At 40.1% G+C, this 19,398-nt stretch overlaps 1 protein-coding gene across 1 annotated transcript in view; it reads left to right on the top strand.

Annotated features, from left to right (window-relative positions):
• Positions 1-23: 23 nt before the first annotated feature.
• The window catches only part of MBD2 (methyl-CpG binding domain protein 2), a 58,731-nt gene continuing 39,356 nt past the window's right edge, over positions 24-19,398 (top strand). Inside the window, exons 1-2 of the mRNA XM_019721880.3 lie at positions 24-720; positions 13,265-13,424. Coding sequence (XP_019577439.3) covers positions 176-720; positions 13,265-13,424 — 705 coding nt within the window. The 5' untranslated portion in view covers positions 24-175. The remainder of the gene's footprint in view (positions 721-13,264; positions 13,425-19,398) is intronic.

Genomic DNA, 19,398 nt, shown 5'->3' with positions numbered 1-19,398 from the left:
GACCTAAGAGGCGGTGGCCGGGGCCACGCCCCGAGCGGGAGGGCCGCTCTGTGCGCGTCCGCTCTATGATGCTTGCGCGCGTCCCCCGCGCGCCGCGCTGCGGGCGGGGCGGGTCTCCGGGATTCCAAGGGCTCGGTTACGGAAGAAGCGCAGAGCCGGCTGGGGAGGGGGCTGGATGCGCGCGCACCCGGGGGGAGGCCGCTGCTGCCCGGAGCAGGAGGAGGGGGAGAGCGCGGCGGGCGGCAGCGGCGCTGGCGGCGACTCCGCCATAGAGCAGGGGGGCCAGGGCAGCGCGCTCGCCCCGTCCCCGGTGAGCGGCGTGCGCAGGGAAGGCGCTCGGGGCGGCGGCCGTGGCCGGGGGCGGTGGAAGCAGGCGGGCCGGGGCGGCGGCGTCTGTGGCCGTGGCCGGGGCCGTGGCCGTGGCCGGGGACGGGGCCGGGGCCGGGGGCGGGGCCGCGGCCGTCCCCCGAGTGGCGGCAGCGGCCTTGGCGGCGACGGCGGCGGCGGCGGCTGCGGCGGCGGCAGCGGTGGCGGCGGCGCCCCCCGGCGGGAGCCGGTCCCTTTCCCGTCGGGGAGCGCGGGGCCGGGGCCCAGGGGACCCCGGGCCACGGAGAGCGGGAAGAGGATGGACTGCCCGGCCCTCCCCCCCGGATGGAAGAAGGAGGAAGTGATCCGAAAATCTGGGCTCAGTGCCGGCAAGAGCGATGTCTACTACTTCAGGTACCGCCCTGGGGGCGGGGAGGGGACGTTGGGGTCAGACCGGGGTCAAGGGTCAAGTGCTGACCTGGGCTGAGGACGCCTGAATGAGAGCAGGGACCCGAGGGAAGTGTCAAAGACTGACTGGCCTGGTAGTAGAAGATGCCTGAGCCCTTGGGTGAGAATTGAGCCCAGAGTAGTGACAGGCACAGTGTCTGAATGGTGAGAGCCCAGAGGCGGGCGTCTCGTGTTGAAGGTATTGAGGACAGTAGTTTGTAAAGCCAGGGTTACTCTGGCAGCGATGAGTAGTCCCACTGAAGGGTTAAAAGAAGGTGTAATTCATCGAAACTGTAAAACCCAGTCACCGTTGGCTCCTTTCCCAGTCTGTCCCAGACTCATCATCACAAGAGTGTTTAATCATGCACATGTGGAAGAATTAGCTATCTGTGGTAGCAAGGTTTCAGTTACTTTGTGGGATCCAGGAAAGTTTCATATGAAGTAGCCATTTGGAATGCCTGAAGTTTCTAAGAACTCTCTTGGTGTTACAGAACTTACTGTCTTTTGGAAACTAAGACACTGTAACAAGTTGTTAGACTCCTAGACCAAAATTTGTCCCCCAGGGGACATTTGGCAACGTCTGTGGACATTTCTGGTTGTCACACCTTGGAAGGGGCTGCTATAGGCGCCTAGTGGGTAGAAGCCAGGGACGTTGCTAAATATTCTATAATACACAGGACAGCCCCCACCCCAAAAAATTATCTGCCCCATATGTCATCAGTGCCTTGCATCTAAGTGATTCAAGGTTTTCAGCTTGACGTGATCTTGCGATCCTGTGGACATACTGTCCATGTCATTAGCTGGGATGACCCAGTAAGCTCAGGAAAGTGCCTGTGGCTATTGATATCAGTGGAATTTTCTTACCAACAAATTTACTGACTTTTTTTTTTTTTTTTTTAATAAATCATCCCATTTATAGAAGAAAACAAACGTTATATTCTAGTCCTTGGAGGCCATGTTTGTGGGCTGATTGAATCATTTTACAGGGAGTGTATTTAGGTCTTGCAGCCATTTGTTGTCAGCTATTTAGTCTTTGGAATAATACTATGAAGGATTTCCATTCTTTCAACTTCCAGTAGGTTCACACATTAACCCCTGGGAAAATATATTTGTGTGTGTGTACTTGTGTGTCTCCACACAATACAGTATTTGTGAATTGCAAATACTCTTACATAGATTAAAAGGTTAAAAAAAATAGCTATGTGCATGTGTATATACATACATGCGCAAAAGAATGTGATCACTACTTGTATATGACATGTAAACATGAACGTATTTGTGATGGTTGCTCAAAATATATGGAGGAGTAGCTTCAGTAAATGTATTTCACCTCTTCAAGTAAAAAGAATTAAATGAAGTGGTGTTTCATTAGAACTATTTTGTCACTTGATCTGAGACAATTATCTTGAAATCTTAAATGATAAAAATGGAAAACTTACTGTAAACATACAAAGGTGATTATCTTATTATGTATTTCTCCGTCATTAAATATTAAATTTATTTGAATAATACGAAGAGAGTTATTGTAGAACAAATGGTTTACTCCTCTCACTTGTTTCATGTAGTGCTACTATTCACAATTGTTCCTTTTTGCATGCATATTCTTTTGTTAACAGCCCCTTCTGTTTTCTTTCTAAGCAGGTAGTATGCGTAATCTTTCTGTGAATTATGTTTTGATGTCTTGTAGCCAATTATATTAGACAGGAATATCCTGTATCTGGGATTGAGCTCCTTGAGGAATAGGAGACTAGACTAGTCTCAGTGGAGCATCTTAAACTTTGAATTTCACTCCCTATGGTATATTTCCGGGGATATGGTTTGTTTGGTTTTGGGATGACGCATTTGTTCAAACTAACTTTTGGTTACTGCAAAGCTTTTCTTGTTGTTTTCCTTGCAAAAGGTGGAAAAGTTATTTCAGAAAGGCAGCTTGCTGTATTCTGATTTGTGATCACTTAATATTTTTTGAATGTGTTGTAAATGTTTGATGTGCTTTTTTTTAATACATTCAATAAATATTTTGTGGTAGAAAAACTGATAAAATCAATTTAAAACAAACTTTCAAACAAATTGATTTTATGACGAATTACAAACCAATATAGTGATAATTACTTTCTGAATTAAAGTCTTTTTATGAGACAATACAATGTGATTTGCTTTTTACTTGTTTATGCAAAATGAAAGGGCAGGTTGAACAGATTTGTGCCACATGCGCTTAGTTCAGGGCTGCAAGGAGTGTTGTCTGTTGTTTGTTGACTGCCTACAAATTGTTAGTTACTATGCAGGATTGTAACACTCAGTCTTAATTTCCTCTTGAGAGGTTGGTTGCATTCTGAGGCAGGAGGACACATGTAGCATGACTTCCTCTTTCAGTAATGAATGATGGAGGTTACCTACTTAGAGTAAAGGTGAACATGTTATTTTTTCAATCTGCAGTGTCACTGCTTTGCATGTTAGCATCCCCATATATATCCACCCGTTAAAAACCAGTAGCTCAAAACACCCCCTGTATCTGTTAATAGGCGGGTTAAGGGTTAACCATCCTGTTGGTCTGTGAACACCTGCACCCAATTGTTCACACGGAGCCTAACAGTGCTAACTCCTGAATTAGCCTCACCCTGGGGAGATTAATTTAAAGCAATCTGGATCTGGTAACCTGGGGTGTGTCTTACACTTGTTAATTGGACTTAAGCTCATCAAGAAAAGCTCAAATACTGGTAGAATGGTTTTTTGTTGTTTCCTGAGACTGCCCAGCTCTAATAGGAAGGTGTGCCTCTGATGGCCAGTTGAGCAGTGTAATCATGCCTCTTGTCAAGGACTGCTGATAGGCCAGTGGCAGTTCATGTATTATCACCCAAAGTTTGTTTTGTAAAAGGGTGTGGTTTGATAAAGTGTTGGATCCATTAGTATAATTTCTGAAAAAGTAACCATCATATGAAACTCATTATTTGAACAATAATTTTCTAAACTGGTCTACTTGACTCCTGTCATTTCTGGTTTTGGGTTTCCTGCACTTGCAGGGAGATATTTTTGAAATACTTTGCTCTGCGTAGGAACCTTTAGTAACTATCTCATGCCCTTTTATTTTTTTTAATCTAAACTTTTAAATCTGTTGGATTCTAACTCTTTTTGTTATAATTGGGTTAAAGACCTGGGGAGTCATGGTAACCTGTTACAGCTGCTGCCATAAAATATCATCTGGTTGGATATTGGAAACATAACAGTGAACATTTTTGACTTTTATCAAAATTATGATGCATTTGCACCTGATCATTTCTCTGACGGATACGGTGGAATCAGAGAATAATTAAAATAATCATAGGGAGCCAGGTATATGAAGAGAGACTAAAAATATTTCACCTTGATCTAGAAAGAAGAGGACTCAGAGGCATTAGAATTGAAGTCTGTAAAGTTATGAGTGATATGATAAAAGTAGGAGTCTCTAGAGAAGGCAGTACAACACAGCTTCAGCTCATCAAGAAAACCTCAATGGTTTTCTTGTAGAATGTGTTTTTGGTTGTTTCCTGAGACTGGAGTTGGTATTCTAATTCCACTTCCCAGTGGTGCAGCCCTGCAGACGGCACCTAAACTTTGCAGCGCTGTGCTTTGTCTCTCCGTTTGTAAAGTGGCTATGGTGGTACCTGTACCTCGTAGTGCTATAAGGATTAGAGTCCAGAATACCAAAATCAGTACATAGATTCCTTGACGCCTTAGATATGTTTAAAGGCTAATTAAGGAAAACAGTTCATTAAGTAACTCAAGTTGTGTGGGCTGAACATACATCAATAGGTCTTTAAAAATGTATAGTAAAAAGTATTAAAAAAATTCCATTTGTTACTAAAACCGGGTATGGTGCTTTAAGGACATGAATTCTGAATCATTGAGGATGTCAAAGTTCAACCAGCTCCTCCTCCATTTGTCTTAAGGAAAAAACATCTCTCTCATGTAGTCTTTGTTGGAAAAAACTAGCTGAATAAGTCAAGAGAGAGATCCATTGTCACAGCTCTTAAAAATTAAAACCTCTGACTTGCAGTAAACTGTCCTTCCCATAATATTTTCTTTCTAGTCATCTCTGTAGTTAAACCGAACGTCCTGTGTGTTACTCTCCTGTTCATTTCCATGGACTCTGGCTTCCCCTTAGGCACAATGCTGAACACAGATGCTCATTAAGTGTTTACCAATTGATATAACTTAAAATTTTGTAAAACAACTGTTAAATGACTTCTTAGCCATTGCATTATGTTACCTGTGTTGTGCTGGGATGGAATTGGGAGATATTTTACGAAGTCCAAACATTTTCAACTTTATAATTTTTATCATTAATGTTGAGGATAGAGAGCTTTCTTCTTTTTTAGTATTGGAGATACAGTAAAATGACCAATAAGATGCTCACGGGAGATGTGAAAATGGTAAATAAGGTGCTCATTAGGGCACAGACACAGTAAGAAATCACCATCCAAGTTTCATTACTACGTACTATGGGATACAGTATAGGGCCTTAGATGCCTTGATTTTATGTGTATTGTGTCATAGCTGTCATAATTTTGGCAGTGATTAGTAGTATTTTGCTAAATGCTTTATATGTATTATCTTACCAGCTCCGTATAACCCTATGAAACATATACAGATTCTCCATTTTACAGGTGGGGAGTTAGGGCAGGAAGTTCAGTTCTGTGGACCAGGTTGTACTGCTGCAAGGGCAGAGTTAGAGCCCTGCTGTGGTGACCACCCTGCTGTGGTGACCACCCTGCTGTGCTGACCACCCTGCTGTGCTGCCTGTAATAGATCCCCACCTGTGTTCTCAAACATTGCACATCTCACGCCTCCTCTACCTATTGAGTTTGGTGTGCTACTACAATAATGTAATGATTCACTATTATACTTGCATCTTGAATCTGACAAAGGGTAAATTGGAATTCCAATTGGGCAGTGAAGCCATTCTACCAAAAGATGATCTTCCAGCTCTGTGTAATGTTGGAGGGCAAAAAATGGAAAAATGTGGTAAATTAACATTAATTAAAGCAGTTTTATTCTGGGTAACAGAAGTGATCATTTTGTTTAGAAATGTTTCCCTCCTCCCCCGCCCCTTTCATGTATGTTTAACCTCGATTGACCCTGTTATTTCTCAGATATTCAGATGGGCAACACATTCCCTAAGAAGCAAGCTCTAGGTCTTTATTTTAAAAGCTTTCAGAATTTGAAGGAATCACATTGTAACTTGCAGGCTAAATGTAACTTACTGAGATAGTTTTACATGGTTCCTGTAAAAAGTTCGTATGTTTCTTTTCAGAGTTGAGACACTATTGAAATGTACCCTACAGACTAATTTAAAAATCTCTTTAGTTGGAGAAAGGAAAGAAATGAAATATTAACTGTTGTTGCGTAATTGAAAGTTTGACTCGCTTTTAGTCTTTTTTCTTGATATTGCCTGATTGAAGCCAGGATCCACAAATAAAAGACATATGGGTGTGGTGGAAATTGTTCTCTGATAATTCTCCTTCAGCTGTACCATCACTTTTTGTGATGTGCTAGAGTAATTTTTGTGAGAGTGCAACACTGCCATCTGCCCTACATCTGATTTTTAGAATCTGACATGCAAAGTCTCACCTGCCAAAATGCCCACAATACCTGCAGTAGCGGAAATACGAGTACGTACCTCAAAAGGAAGTGATACACATAAATTCTAAAAATGATCAACAGAAATTGATAGGTGATATTTTCAGATTGCTTTAAAAATTTCATTTGTGAGACACAGTCATAAGTTGGTTTTAACAAATGGAACAGAAACAGGTGATTTGCAAAGGAGGTGATGCTTTTTTTTTTTTTAAGATTTTGTAGTGGGACTAACAATAGAAATTCATAACCTTTTATCTCATGTTTGAGATCTTATCAGACTTGCATGATGAATTGGAAATAAATCATCAACTCTTATTTCATGGATTTGCTGTTTGGCTAGGAATAGTAATACTCTTTGCAGCTCTTGTTTATTTTTTTATTGCTGTTTGCCATTTCCACTAAGAAACGACTAGGCAAGTTGTAAAATGAAGTTTTACTTAATTTCATCATAACTTTGAAAAACTAAAACTTGCCAAGATAGGAACATAAAAGTATGGAATAGAATGAAATTTGAATAGTATCTGTGGATCTTATGTGTTTGCCTTGTCTTATAAATTCAAACTCATTTGGTAACTAGATGTGAATATAAATAATAGTAAAAGTAACTTAAAATTAGATTTTAAAATTTGTCGGGAACAATTATGAGTGGTTTATAAATGTGAGGAAAAATGTCACCTTTTAAAGATTTTTGAAAAATGTGTCTTGGTATTTTTTTTTTTTTTCTTTTATGCTGGCAGAACCCATAGATTAAAGCAAGGCTGAATGTCCTTAAAATTCTTTTTAACATGTATGCAGTGATGTACATACATCTCTTTAAAAAGGCCTCTCTTGTAGGCCCCTACCCTCTTTTGAAAAAAAATACAGCCTGTTTTGGGGTTTGTTTGTATGTTTGTTTGTTTTATCTGTCTGTCTATTTTTTATTAGGAAAAGTTCAACATATACAAAAGAAAAAGCAGGTAGAAAAGTGTAATGAGTCCCCCAGGTGCTTGTCAGCCAGGTTGAACAACAAGTCCTGGCCAATCTTTCGTCAGTATCCAGCCTCTACCCTCCTGTCCCTCCCCACTACCCCCAATTATATTTTGAAATAATCTCCAGCCATATTTAGTTGTTGACATTTCCATAGCAGTGTCCAGTTCCAAATTGAACCAAAATACCAGTGTTTTTCCTTTTTCAGAAAGAGAGTGCCTTAAGGCAGTAGGATGAGATAGGTAGAATTCTACATTCATTCATTTTTTAAAATTATTTTTTTATTTTTTAGTGGATAATCTTGGCTTTTTTTCCTTCTTTAACCGTGATATAAAGATAATAGAATTTGCTACCAGTGATATGAATGCTGGTTCATGGAATGAGAATGATTGGTACAATTTGAATTATAGTTAAGGTCTTTTATACTGTTTAAAATTGTGTGGTGTGATTCCTTAAACATTTATGTCGAGGGAAAAGGTGGAATGCTGTCACATTTTATTAGTAGCCAAATTGTAAATAATTTTTTTCCTTATCAATACTTTAAAAATAATTCTGCACTCCCCTATCCCAAATGCTAAAGAAATTCTTTAATGCTCAAATTTACTTGCCCAAACTCTTCATATATTAAAGAGAGCTTTCCAACTTTCAAGGGAAATACTCAGTTGCATACTTTAATGTTTATATTTTAAACATACATTGTAGAAAATTTCAAACATATATATAAAAAGGTAGAGGAAATAATATAAAAAACTGCCAAGTCCCCAGCCTGGCAATTGCCAATTTTATTTCATCCATACCCCAATCCACTACCCCGATGCAGTCTTTATTATTTAGAAGAAAATCTGACATTATATCATTTCATTCATAAATAACTACTTAACATTCATAAATAACTACTCAGTATGCTATTTGTGAAGATAAGATTTAAACTTGTGGAAGTTTTATAGCCATACAGAACTCAGTATTTCAAAACTAGAATATAAGAGATGCCAACAGGAAGTTCATGATTATTTGCCTGATACAGGCAGTAATTGCTATATTGTTCAGGGGAAGGAAACAGTCCTATTACTTTGTTCTGTTAAGGCTTTATGGAAGAAGTATAAGTGGATTGGTATTTTTGGTCTTTTGGGGGTTGGGGATAAAGGACATGCATAGGCCAGGGAAAAGACATGGTTTGCGAGGGCTGAGGAGGGAAAACCATTCAGCCTGTTCAAAATAGAGTGAATAAACCAACATGGCTGGAACAAAGGTCACTGGGTAAGAGGAGTGGAAAGTAAGGTTGAAGATTAAGAGGAGGCTAGATGAAAAAAGATCTCAAATGCAGGACTAAGATATTTGACTCCCTTTTGCTAATGCGTGCAAGTCCATTGAAGGCTTTTAAACCGATTACGTAGTGATGTTTTTAGAAGAGCAATCTGCATAGGTTAGAACGCAAAGAGACTAGTAAACAGAAAATCTGCCTATCATGGTGACTTAGACCTGAGATGATAAATATTGATTTAGAGAGTAGGATGGAAATGGAAAGGTTTGATTAAAAGGTGATTATGAAGGAACTGGATTTAGTAACTGATTAGCGATGCGAGATAAAAGTGAGATAAGAGTAGGTAGAATGTACCAGGAACAAACTATAGAGGAGGACTGAGGATGGTTCATTTTAGGAAAGGTCTACACTTAAAGTTTGGAAACAAAGGAGTTAAGGGGGAGTGGAGAGCTGACTTTTAGATAGATATTTCTGTGTGCGTGTCATGTAGTTTTGAAGCAGTGGTATATAGTTTTTGAGTTTTGGTGTGGCAGTGTTCTGATTATATGCTTTGTATCTGAAAAGCCTTCCCAGACCTCATTCCAGTGTGTGTGTGGCAGCTGCCCCACACCAACAAGCAAATCTCAGACACCAGCCATCTGTCTGAGATTTCAGCTAAATTCTGACACCATGTACGTACCTGGAGATAGAATCAGACCCCACAGGTTAAGTGCTCAGTCCCACAAGACCTCCCACCACTTCGGATGCCAGTGAGATGCCAGCCGTAAGCCCAGGTTATTTGTGCTTCTGACCCGTTGGCTGCAAATTGGATGTTTCAGCAACCCCTGTTAGCTCAGGATGCCAGTGGCAATTCTAGGTTATCACCTGTACTTCTGACTGACTATGAATCACAGGTTCCCCACAACCCCTTCCTTGGGTTCTGTTAGTTTGCTGGAGTGGCTCATAGCACTCAGGAAACCCATTTACTCACTAGATGACCGATTTAGTACAAAGGATATTAAAGGATACAGATCAACAGCCAGATGCAGAGACACGAGGGTGAGGTCCTGGATGAAGGAGCCTCTGCCCTGGAGCTTGGCGTGTGGGAACGTCCTGGTTCTCTAATGCGGAGATCCTCCCAACAGGGCTGACAGGCGTCTTCTGGGATTTTTTTGAAGGCTTATGACATAGTCATAATTGACTAAGTCATTGGCTTATTGGCTGTTGAGTCAACGTCATGCCCCTCTCTCCTCCAGGAAGTCAGGAGGTGGGACTGAAAGTCTCTACCCTTGCGTGGGGTCCAAAAGTCACCTCATTAACATGGCAAGAGGCAGGATTGTTGCTCTTTCCACTTAGGAAATTCTAGGGGTTTGGGAGCTGTACGCCGGAAAGGATGAAGACCACGTATACATACATGAGATACGTGCATTTGGTTTTGGTCGGCTGCGTCACCAAATACACATTTCTTATACATCACAGTATTGCGGTACCTAAGTCCAAACAGTAATTTTAATTTCAGATTTTTAGTCTGCTAAAATTTAATTTCTGGAGACAATGGTTATTTAAAGCTAGAGAAGTCTTCCTTTCAATACTTACTTTTGTAAGTAACAGGTAAGCTTTAACATTTAAGGAGGGTAGGAAAAAATAGAGGTGCTGTTTTCTTATTCTCACACTTTTGCAGTGCTGTAGCTGATAGAATTTTCAGTGCAGGTATCTTTCTTATCCCCCAACAAGTACTTCCTGATGTTGTTGAGAGTGCTGCATCTCTGAGCGTGCCCTTCAGCCTGAGCTAACCATCTGCCACCCACAGTGCCGCTCGCCACTCATAGGCCATAGGCCGGTTCCTGTTACTCTGATTACTGCCGCCCACACAGCTCATCCTGTCGTAAACTGGTTTGAAGATATACCTGTGTTTGTTCAGACCTCTGGTCTTCGCAGAATGATTTGACTAAATACCATGATTATCCACGTTACCAAAGTAACAAGAAAAAATGTGTTCTGCTCTATTAGACTAGGAGTGTTTTCAGAGCAGTTTCCCATGCAAACAGCAGGTCGTCAGAAGAGTTAATTTGTGTCTTGTAGACAGGCAGGGCATGTTATAGTTGTCAGGTAATGATTACAGGTGAGTTTATAGAGTGACAGAAGGTGACTATCATTAAATTAAGGTGACTATAATTGAAGTATTTTGGTATTTCAGTTTTTTTTTAGATTTGAAAGCCAGATGCAAATAAAATTTCTCCTGATAATCTATAGTTAGAAACCTCCAATCGTAAGGTTAAAGAAGTGCTTTAAGCAGTTTAATCAGAATGAAAGCGAGCAAAGACATAGTTTCAGTGATGAAATTTTCTTCCATGCACTGGAAAAATATAACTCATGTTTTTGATTTGTATTAATTACTTTTCTTTAGGGTACTTAGTGGGTAGAATTTAAAGGTGAAGCCATCACAAGTTGGTTCAGGATTGGCATACATAGGGGGTAGTTGTAGGGATTTTTTTGTGGTTGAAAGTGAAATATTAGTATTTCATTACTGGGATTAGAAGTAGTCACTCTAGGCAGAGAAATCTGAAAATGACTAATCTTCACTAGTCTCCTTCAGTTAAAAAAAAAGTAATTTCCCTAAGTTACAATTTGATGCTTTTAGTCACATTAAGTCATGGTGTGTCTGAAGCTGGGATCTACAGTAGCCATCTTTAGAGTGCAGACAGATGGTAGTTTTGTCACTTTGGTAAGACCAGAGCTTAAATGACATACCATCTTTTTGTTCATGTAGCATTTACTTCCTCAGCCACGTCTAGGGCCATTTTGCTGCTGTGCAGATGGTCCGTGTGCGATGGGCAGAATTCCTGCTTGACCATCCCCTGAGGTCTTTTCCTTCAATATGCTTACCTTCATTTCCTGCAGAGGAAGGTCCCTCGTCTTAAAATCCACTGGGAAGCTAGGTCAACCTGCCTTAAATGTACCAAGCACAAGCTATATAGCAGTTATGGAGAAGAGTCTGGAAAAAAATATGTACACAGATTGAAGGGTTTTGATGTGTCATTAAGGTGAAGCTGTTTTGTCAGCATTGAGGAGTCTGCACTTTAGGACTTGGTATTGCCTTTGTGGCTGGCGGATGGGGGCACTGAAGTGCTGTGACTGGCCCTTCTGGCTGGAGGGTCACGTGCCAGGTGGATGGTGATGCTGCAGCAGAGGGCAGTGCGAGATGGGTTTGAGAGGGGATGTCTGGTACGCAGAGATGCTTCAAGTTGGGGACAGTATGGAGGGCTACGTGCTCTTTTATTTTACGATACTGAGCACATTGGGAAGTCTGCATTAGAATGGGAGTGGGGGGTTCCTACCCTAATCTTCCTTTCTTTTTTCTGCTGTGTTCTTGTTTTCCACTTTGTTCTAGTCTGTCACATTCTGGTTGTCACTGGTTCTTATCTTCATCTGTAGGCCGAATTCTATACTTTGAATTGTGTTTCAGGAATACTTGACGTCATGTGGTTGTGGAAAAAGAATGGTGATACGATCTTCAGTTGTCTTGAAGTCGGTGGTGGCAGAATACCAGAGTTTGTGACAAAGAGGGGTGTGTTGGTTTGGACTTGACCCAGAGAGAGATTTTGCTGTTCCAGGGGAGTGTTTTATTGCTGAGTTTTCTAGCCTTTTCTCTTTTGTCTTTTTGTTGAATTATCTTTCTTTTATTGTAGTCAGTTGGTGCAAGATTAAGTTCTAAATATAATATGTTGGCTTCTTTGAGAGGTAGTCTAGAATTCTCACAATTCTCTCTGGTGATACATCCCGCTGACTTTATCAGTTTATTCTAGCACATTTAGCTTAGAAAATTTAGATAAGACTTTGGAGCATACTTCCATAAAGATTTTCTTACAGATAAGTGCCACACAGGAAAAAATGTTTTAGAACATACCAGGTTAGCCTTCTGTATAATTCTGGCACTTTTGTAATTTTATAGCTTTGACAATATTTCTTACAGGAAATAAATTATTCTTGATATGCTTCTCTAAGGTAGGATTTTGGCTACAAAAACTCAGGTCAGCATCATATAAACACATTTACAAATGTTTGCCTTAGTTTTCTCCGTTTAGTAGTTAATACATAAGAGAGCATTTAAATATTGTCTAATTCAAGATTTTCTTTCCCCATTGTAAATGTTATGAGTTCAAATTGGTAGCCCAAAGAGATATGGATTCCAAGTGTTTATGTATGTTGTATGCGTGTTTTCAACGAGGGTGTTGACTTCAGAAAACAGTAGTTCTGAAGTTCTTTTTGATTACTGCTGACATTGTGTATATGTAATACTTATAGAAAAATCAGCATTTCAAAAGTCAATTTGGAAAAAAGTTTGTAAGATTGAAGACATTTGCAGTGTGCTTGTGCTGTGCATGTGGTTTGTGTAGGGATTCTGTTAGTGGTTGCTGAGTGAGTGACCAGTGGGATCGTCTGTAGTAACATCTGCTATGTGTTCCACTGGTGGACCTAGTGGATGTTACACTAGATGACACATTGTCTCTTTTTATAGTGAAGTTACAAAGTTCCTTTAAAACTTTAATGTTTCTTTGAAAAAAATAAACATGTACAATTGTGATGTGGTAACAGTTGAGAACAGGAAGGAAGGCATGAAGAAAAAGATGTATGTAGCGTCCAGGATAAATATTGCCGACTTTTGTACAATTAACATTATCTTTGTTCTAGTCCGAGTGGTAAGAAGTTCAGAAGCAAACCTCAGTTGGCAAGGTACCTGGGAAATACTGTTGACCTCAGCAGTTTTGACTTCAGAACTGGAAAGATGATGCCTAGTAAATTACAGAAGAACAAACAGAGACTGCGGAATGATCCTCTCAATCAGAATAAGGTTGGTTAATACGCATGCTATTTCAGAAGCTCTCCAAAAAGTATCTTCTGTTTCAGATATCTCACTGGAAGTTTGGTTGTCTGAATGTCCCAGTTTTCTTTTTTCCTTTCTCTCCTCGCTGAGCATTTGGACTTACACATCGGATTAATCTTCTGGTGGTTAGCAGTACGTATATAGCGGGAGAACCTAAGTCACTTGTGCACAGTTGAAAACATTTCAGTGTCTCTAGGCCAATCACACTTTTGGCTCATTGGGATTATTTACAAAAGATTGGTTTGTTGATTATTTTTCTTCCTTAGAAATAGTTCCTGTTGCGCAAAGAGGCAAAATTTTAATGTGGTATTCTTACCACATAGTTTATACTTATTAATTTTCAGGATTAGGATTTGAGAAAGGGGACTTTTTATTTGACTTTTGATGATGCTCTCATCACGGTGCTGTGATTGGAGGTTTTTCTATTAGCTCGTATTTTTATTGGGCTACTTAGTTTATGGTTTATTGTATAGGAATTTAAACAAATAACATTTGAATTACGCTAATTTAATTGTACAACAGCACCCAATATCTTTACAAAGAAAGCCTTTTCCTCCCTCCAAGGGTAACTGATCTTATAAAACCTTTTTCCGCCCCCTCAATTTTTCTTTCTCTAAATTTCAGAGATAAATGTGTATGTGTGTTGCCACCACCATTGTCTCACTCTGTGTGCAAATGGTGAAGGGAAAAGTAAGGGCTTTCTTTCTAGGGGTATGGCTGATGTACCCCTGCATGCCCCTTGGGAGTGTGCCTTCCTCTTCGGAACCCTGAGGCCGTGTGTAGGGTGGGAAGGGCTTGGGCTGCAGCGGGTGTGGTTCCAGGCCCTGGCTCTGCCCCTTAACTAGCTCACCCTGTCATGGGCAACTTCCTTAACCTCTGATGGCCTCACACTTCTCTTTGGTAAAATTAAGGTAGTGAAATCTTTTCCTTAGCATTGTGAGGAATAAATAGGAATTTATATGAAAACATCTAGCCAAGTATTTGACCCACATTAGTTCCATTCCTTTCCCTATTCCACCTTCCTACGCACTGAGCCACCTCGGTGAACAGTGTTGCCTGGTGGCCAGTCTAGGAGACTTTCTGATCCAAGCTCTTTTCCTCCTCATCTTTTTGCTTTTCCTGAACGGTATGGGGTCTCTGCTTCATATCTCTCTTGATTCAGCATTCAGCTTCCTACTTTGTTGACAGTAGTTTTAATTCAAAAAATTGTTATGATGGTTAGAATGCACTGTTTCCTCCTATGTTGCGTTGGTGACCTTGCATTGGTTTCCAGAGGGGCGTTGGCGGGTACCTTGTTTAGGGAGGCAGAGTGGGAAGGGAAGGCTGAAACTGCCTCTGTAATGCTTAACCACGGTGACATTGTTGACAGTTTTGAAGGTGTGAAGGATACGAGAGAGTGACAAGAGGAGAGGGAGCTCAAGTTAACAAAAGTTAGGACCTTGAGTGTATATAGGCAAAGCTGTGTGATTGCAGCTTAAGAAAACATTTATTCTTGGTTTATTTTGCTTCTTAAATGTGCAGAGGAAAATCAAGATTTATTTTTCTAAAACTGCCTTTTAAAAACTCTAACCACAGTGTTGGGTATCAATTGAAGGGGCTCAAATATTTCTGAAATGAATGGAATGCTTTCAAACTATCCTGCTGTTACCAGAATCACAGTTAAGCTACACTAAGTGTAATGTGAAGATGTGCTTCCTGATAGTTACGAGTCACTAAAAACCAAACACTGATTCGTCTCTTTAGTTTGTGTGCACCTTTACGCTCTAGCTGCGCGGGACCGCTCGCTCATCACCCTGCACCATGGCGTGCGCTTTCAAGACTCTGCTTGCTCATGTGCTGTGTCCTCTGCTTGGAATGCGCTCCCCCCTCCCCCTCACCTGGCGAACAGCTCCTCATCCAAGGCCCAGCTCCATTGTCTCCATCTCTGTGAAGCCTGCCCTGCATCCTCCCGGCAGAACCAGTCCCTCTTCGTTGTGCTTCCCTGGTGCTTTGCTGCTGTGTTTGTGGTTGTCGCCTCCTGCAGACTGTGAGCTCCACGAGGGCAGGGACCAGGCCTTTTTTTATAATTGTTTTTGTGTATATTTTCCAAAGCCTAGCACACGGTAGGTACTTAGTAAATGTTTGCTTCATGTTTATTTGATTGAATATCTACCTCATTCCAGAAGTTTATAGTGGTGATAAATGTTTATTGAATAAATTAATATACCATACATTATTTTGGAAACACCTTTCATTGTCAATGTTTTCTGAAGCTTTCTATCTGAATTTTTGGGGGTAGAGCCTTGTTTTGCATCTGATTGTATTTTAAGTAGTCAGAAAAATGCAGGAGTATTGCATTTTAAAAAATAAGCTCTCTTTTAAAATAACACCAATGTTAAATATCTCTGTAAAGCAGAAAACATATTTATGAGTAATTAATAACTGCATTATGTGTTTTTAATAATTATACAGTATAGAGAAAGCTGGGAGATTTAACCCAGTAAACAGGAATCTGAGGTAGTATTTTGTTCTGTGGTTGTAAACCTGCCTGAAGTGCATTATTACGTTGTTTTGAGTTTTTTTTAAAAAAAGGCTTATCTTCAAAGAATTAGGAATGTAATTAACAAAATAAACTTTGAAACAGGCTAAATTATAGTTTATATTGACTGATTGTAAACTGTGCTCCATCTTCCATATCAAAGGTGAGTTTAGTGGGTGAATAATCCATTTGGGTATGTTGGGAAGATAATCTTCTGATGATCTTTGCAAAGTGGCTTTTAATTATTTTAGGCTAGGTGGGTACAGTGGAGTGGGCATTGTCTTTTGATTAATGTTTATCATTTTTGCAGTACCTATTCTTGCTGGTCTCAGTCTCAGTCTTAACCTTACTCTGAAACTATTCCATTCTTGATTTCATTGTACCATAGCGATTTTCTTGCCACTGCCATAATTATTTCCAGTTAGTACCTCCATCTCGCCATCTGATCGAGTTGAGATATCAAGTAGGTTACTGACGCTGTTCCATTAGGTTAATGGGAAAAGACTCGAGAAGGATTTGGAAGTCATCACCATGGACGTGGTATTCGAAGGCGTGAGCGGCTTTCTCAGCTTACTCAGAGGGCGAACTTCTAGAGCAACACTGTCCAATAGTCGTTTCTAGGATGATGCAAATGTTTCAGCCGCCAGCCACATGTGGCTATTGAATACTTGAAAATGTGGCTAGTGTGACTGAATAACTGAATTTTTAGTTTTATTTAATTAAAGCTTAAATAGCCATGTATTCGTAGTGGTTACCATGTTGGACAGCTGAGTTCTAGAGCTATGACTCTCAATATGTAAATAAGACCACAGAACTTTTGCTTTGACAGCTAAGTATCATTTAGGCATTTATGCAGGCTTAGGTTTCTCAAGAGGAGCTGTTTCAAGGTTTCAGAGAGAATGATTCTCAACATTTTAAGAAGCAAGTTAGTTTCTTAAAAAGATCATAAGTGTCTATAAATTTAGAGAACACTCTAGGGTTAGATAAAGAAGAGGAGTGATTTTCAGTGCAAGATAATGTTTAAGGCACTTAAGTAGCTTGGTTTTGTTGCTAGAAATTCCTTTTATTTTTAATGTTTCAGATGTGTAAACAGTAAACTCAGTTTCTTGTGTTTCTAGCTCTTAACAACCGCAAAATGTTTACCAATTAAAGCTACAAAACTGACAAAATTTAAGTTCCCTAACATTAATGTGACATATGCTGTACTTTGTAAATTGTTTACAACATGAATATGGAGCAAGTTATTTTTAAGCTTCACTTGTCAGTGGTACTAATACGTTGGCAAGGCTCAATTTTTCCACTACATTTCTCTATTCACACAAATATGATAACATTTGAGAATAAAGGACATCATATTGTCTTGAATGGAATTAATTGTGTAAGTGTTGTTATTCATTTCTCATGAATTACCTTGGTTTAAGGTGGTATGCTATTGTGATTAAAAACACAGCCTTGAATTCTGTATGGCTGTGTCTTAAGTACTCAACCAAATGATCTAGCAGTTGCATGTTTTAATTATCTTCAACAAAATAATAAAAATAAATTCTTTTAGAGAGTTAATATATCATGGGGACAAAATATGTGCAGTTTGAGAAACTTAAGTGAGCTGGTGTGATGGTGGGAATCAGGGTGGTTATAGAATGGGTGCAGTAGGGAGAATGGGTTGGCAAAAGGTGCAACTGGAAGTAGGGAGAGCAGTTGGGGCTGTAGAAGTCTAGAAAAGTAATGATGACTTGAAATAATGCTGTAAAAGAGGTATGGAAAGGTGTGAGACTCAAGAGAATTGGTAGATATAAGTACCTGGTACCTGCTACAATTCTGAGCTGAGTCATTTGCTGCAGGGGTGGACATGAAGTAGGGAAGAAGAGCAAGTTTGGGGATGGGGTGAGGAAGATTGAGTTAAAATAGTTTTGTTTCTTGCACTTCTGAAAGGATCTTGTGGACCCCAGGACCTCCCAGGTCACTGAGAACTCCTGGCATAATGGTTTGCCATAACGGATTGAGATGGCCCAACACTGGGGCTAATAGAAGAAAAGTGTCTTGTCACACTTTGTGTCACACTTATTCATGTGCCTACATTCATTGTAGGCACATGAATAAGTGAACAAATTAATCTTATGGAGAGTAAGAATGAATTTCCAGAAAGGTGTAGTGGGAGAACCAAGAGAATGTGGTGTTATAAAAGCCTAGGAAAGATTTTTGTTAAACGTCATGGAGAGATCAAGGAAGATAAAGACTTGGTAGTAAAAAAAAGAAAAAAAAGAGGACTGTAGTATTCATTGGATTTCCAAATTAGAAGACATCTGGTGACCTTTACATACCAGCTTTGAGGGATGGAAGTACCAGAAGTCACTTAGAATGCCAGAAAGTTTCTCGGAAATGAGAAATTAGAGGCAAAATGTAGCCTGCTGGCCTGCTCTTCTAAAAGTTTAAAAATTTTGATTTGTTATTACTTGATTATGTAATTTGTACACATGGTACAAGTATGTTCAGTGAAAAACGTCTCCCTCCCTCTTCAGTCTCTCAAGCCCAACCCCATCCCTAGAGGAAACTATTATTAACCAGTTTTTTTTTGTATGTCCTTCCAGAGTTTCTACCCTGTTTCCCTGAAAATAAGACCTAATGGACAATCAGCTCTAATGCGTCTTTTGGAGCAAAAATTAATATAAGACCCGGTCTTATTTTGCTGTAATATAAGACTGGGTCTTATATTAATTTTTGCTCCAAAAGACGCATTAGAACTGATTGTCTGCCTAGGTCTTATTTTCGGGGAAACATGGTATATGCGTTTATAAATGTACACATGTGCATTTTTATCCCTCTCCCATAATAATGATTAGACTACTTTTATGAAGCTTGAATGAGATGTCGGGGAGGGAGGGCAATATTCTGAAGAGAATACACGATGAAGGAACATCATTATTTCCTTTAAAGGTTGAAAGAGGCCAGCTCAGAAGGAACTAATAGGGAGGTGTCTAAACTGAGAGTCCATGCTTCAGGAGGCTTTCCAGGAATCTTTGAACTTGGTGCAATATTTTCTGTTGTGCATTTTTCTAAGGCGAGAGTCTACATGAAATTCTCTAAGGAAAATGTCGTTGAAAAGTGAATAAATAGTGTTTCAGAAGCAGGAGAGGGAGCAAGGCCTTGGCAGAAGATGTGAGGGACCAGCTCACTTGCTGGAGCTCAAATTAGGCCTTGGCTTAATGAAGCAGGAATTTTTCAGTTATTGAAGTACCTCAGTGGGCTGACTTCTTTCTGTCCTAGAGACCTCTTGGTCAGTTCACCACCACTAAAAAGCCCTATGGTAGGATCATTCTGGTTCCTGGCTCCTGGCAGAGCATATTGTGGTAAGAACTGCCTCATGGCAGCTGCTTTCCTGGCCTGTGAAGAAAGTAACTCACATCTTTCCTAGACATGCTGGTG

The sequence above is a fragment of the Rhinolophus sinicus genome, chromosome 4 (assembly GCF_057876585.1).
Source record: "Rhinolophus sinicus isolate RSI-liver-muscle chromosome 4, RSI-T2T, whole genome shotgun sequence".
Taxonomy (NCBI): domain Eukaryota; kingdom Metazoa; phylum Chordata; class Mammalia; order Chiroptera; family Rhinolophidae; genus Rhinolophus; species Rhinolophus sinicus.
The sequence above is the reverse complement of the archived record's forward strand: the minus strand, read 5'-3'. Positions and strand labels throughout refer to the sequence as shown.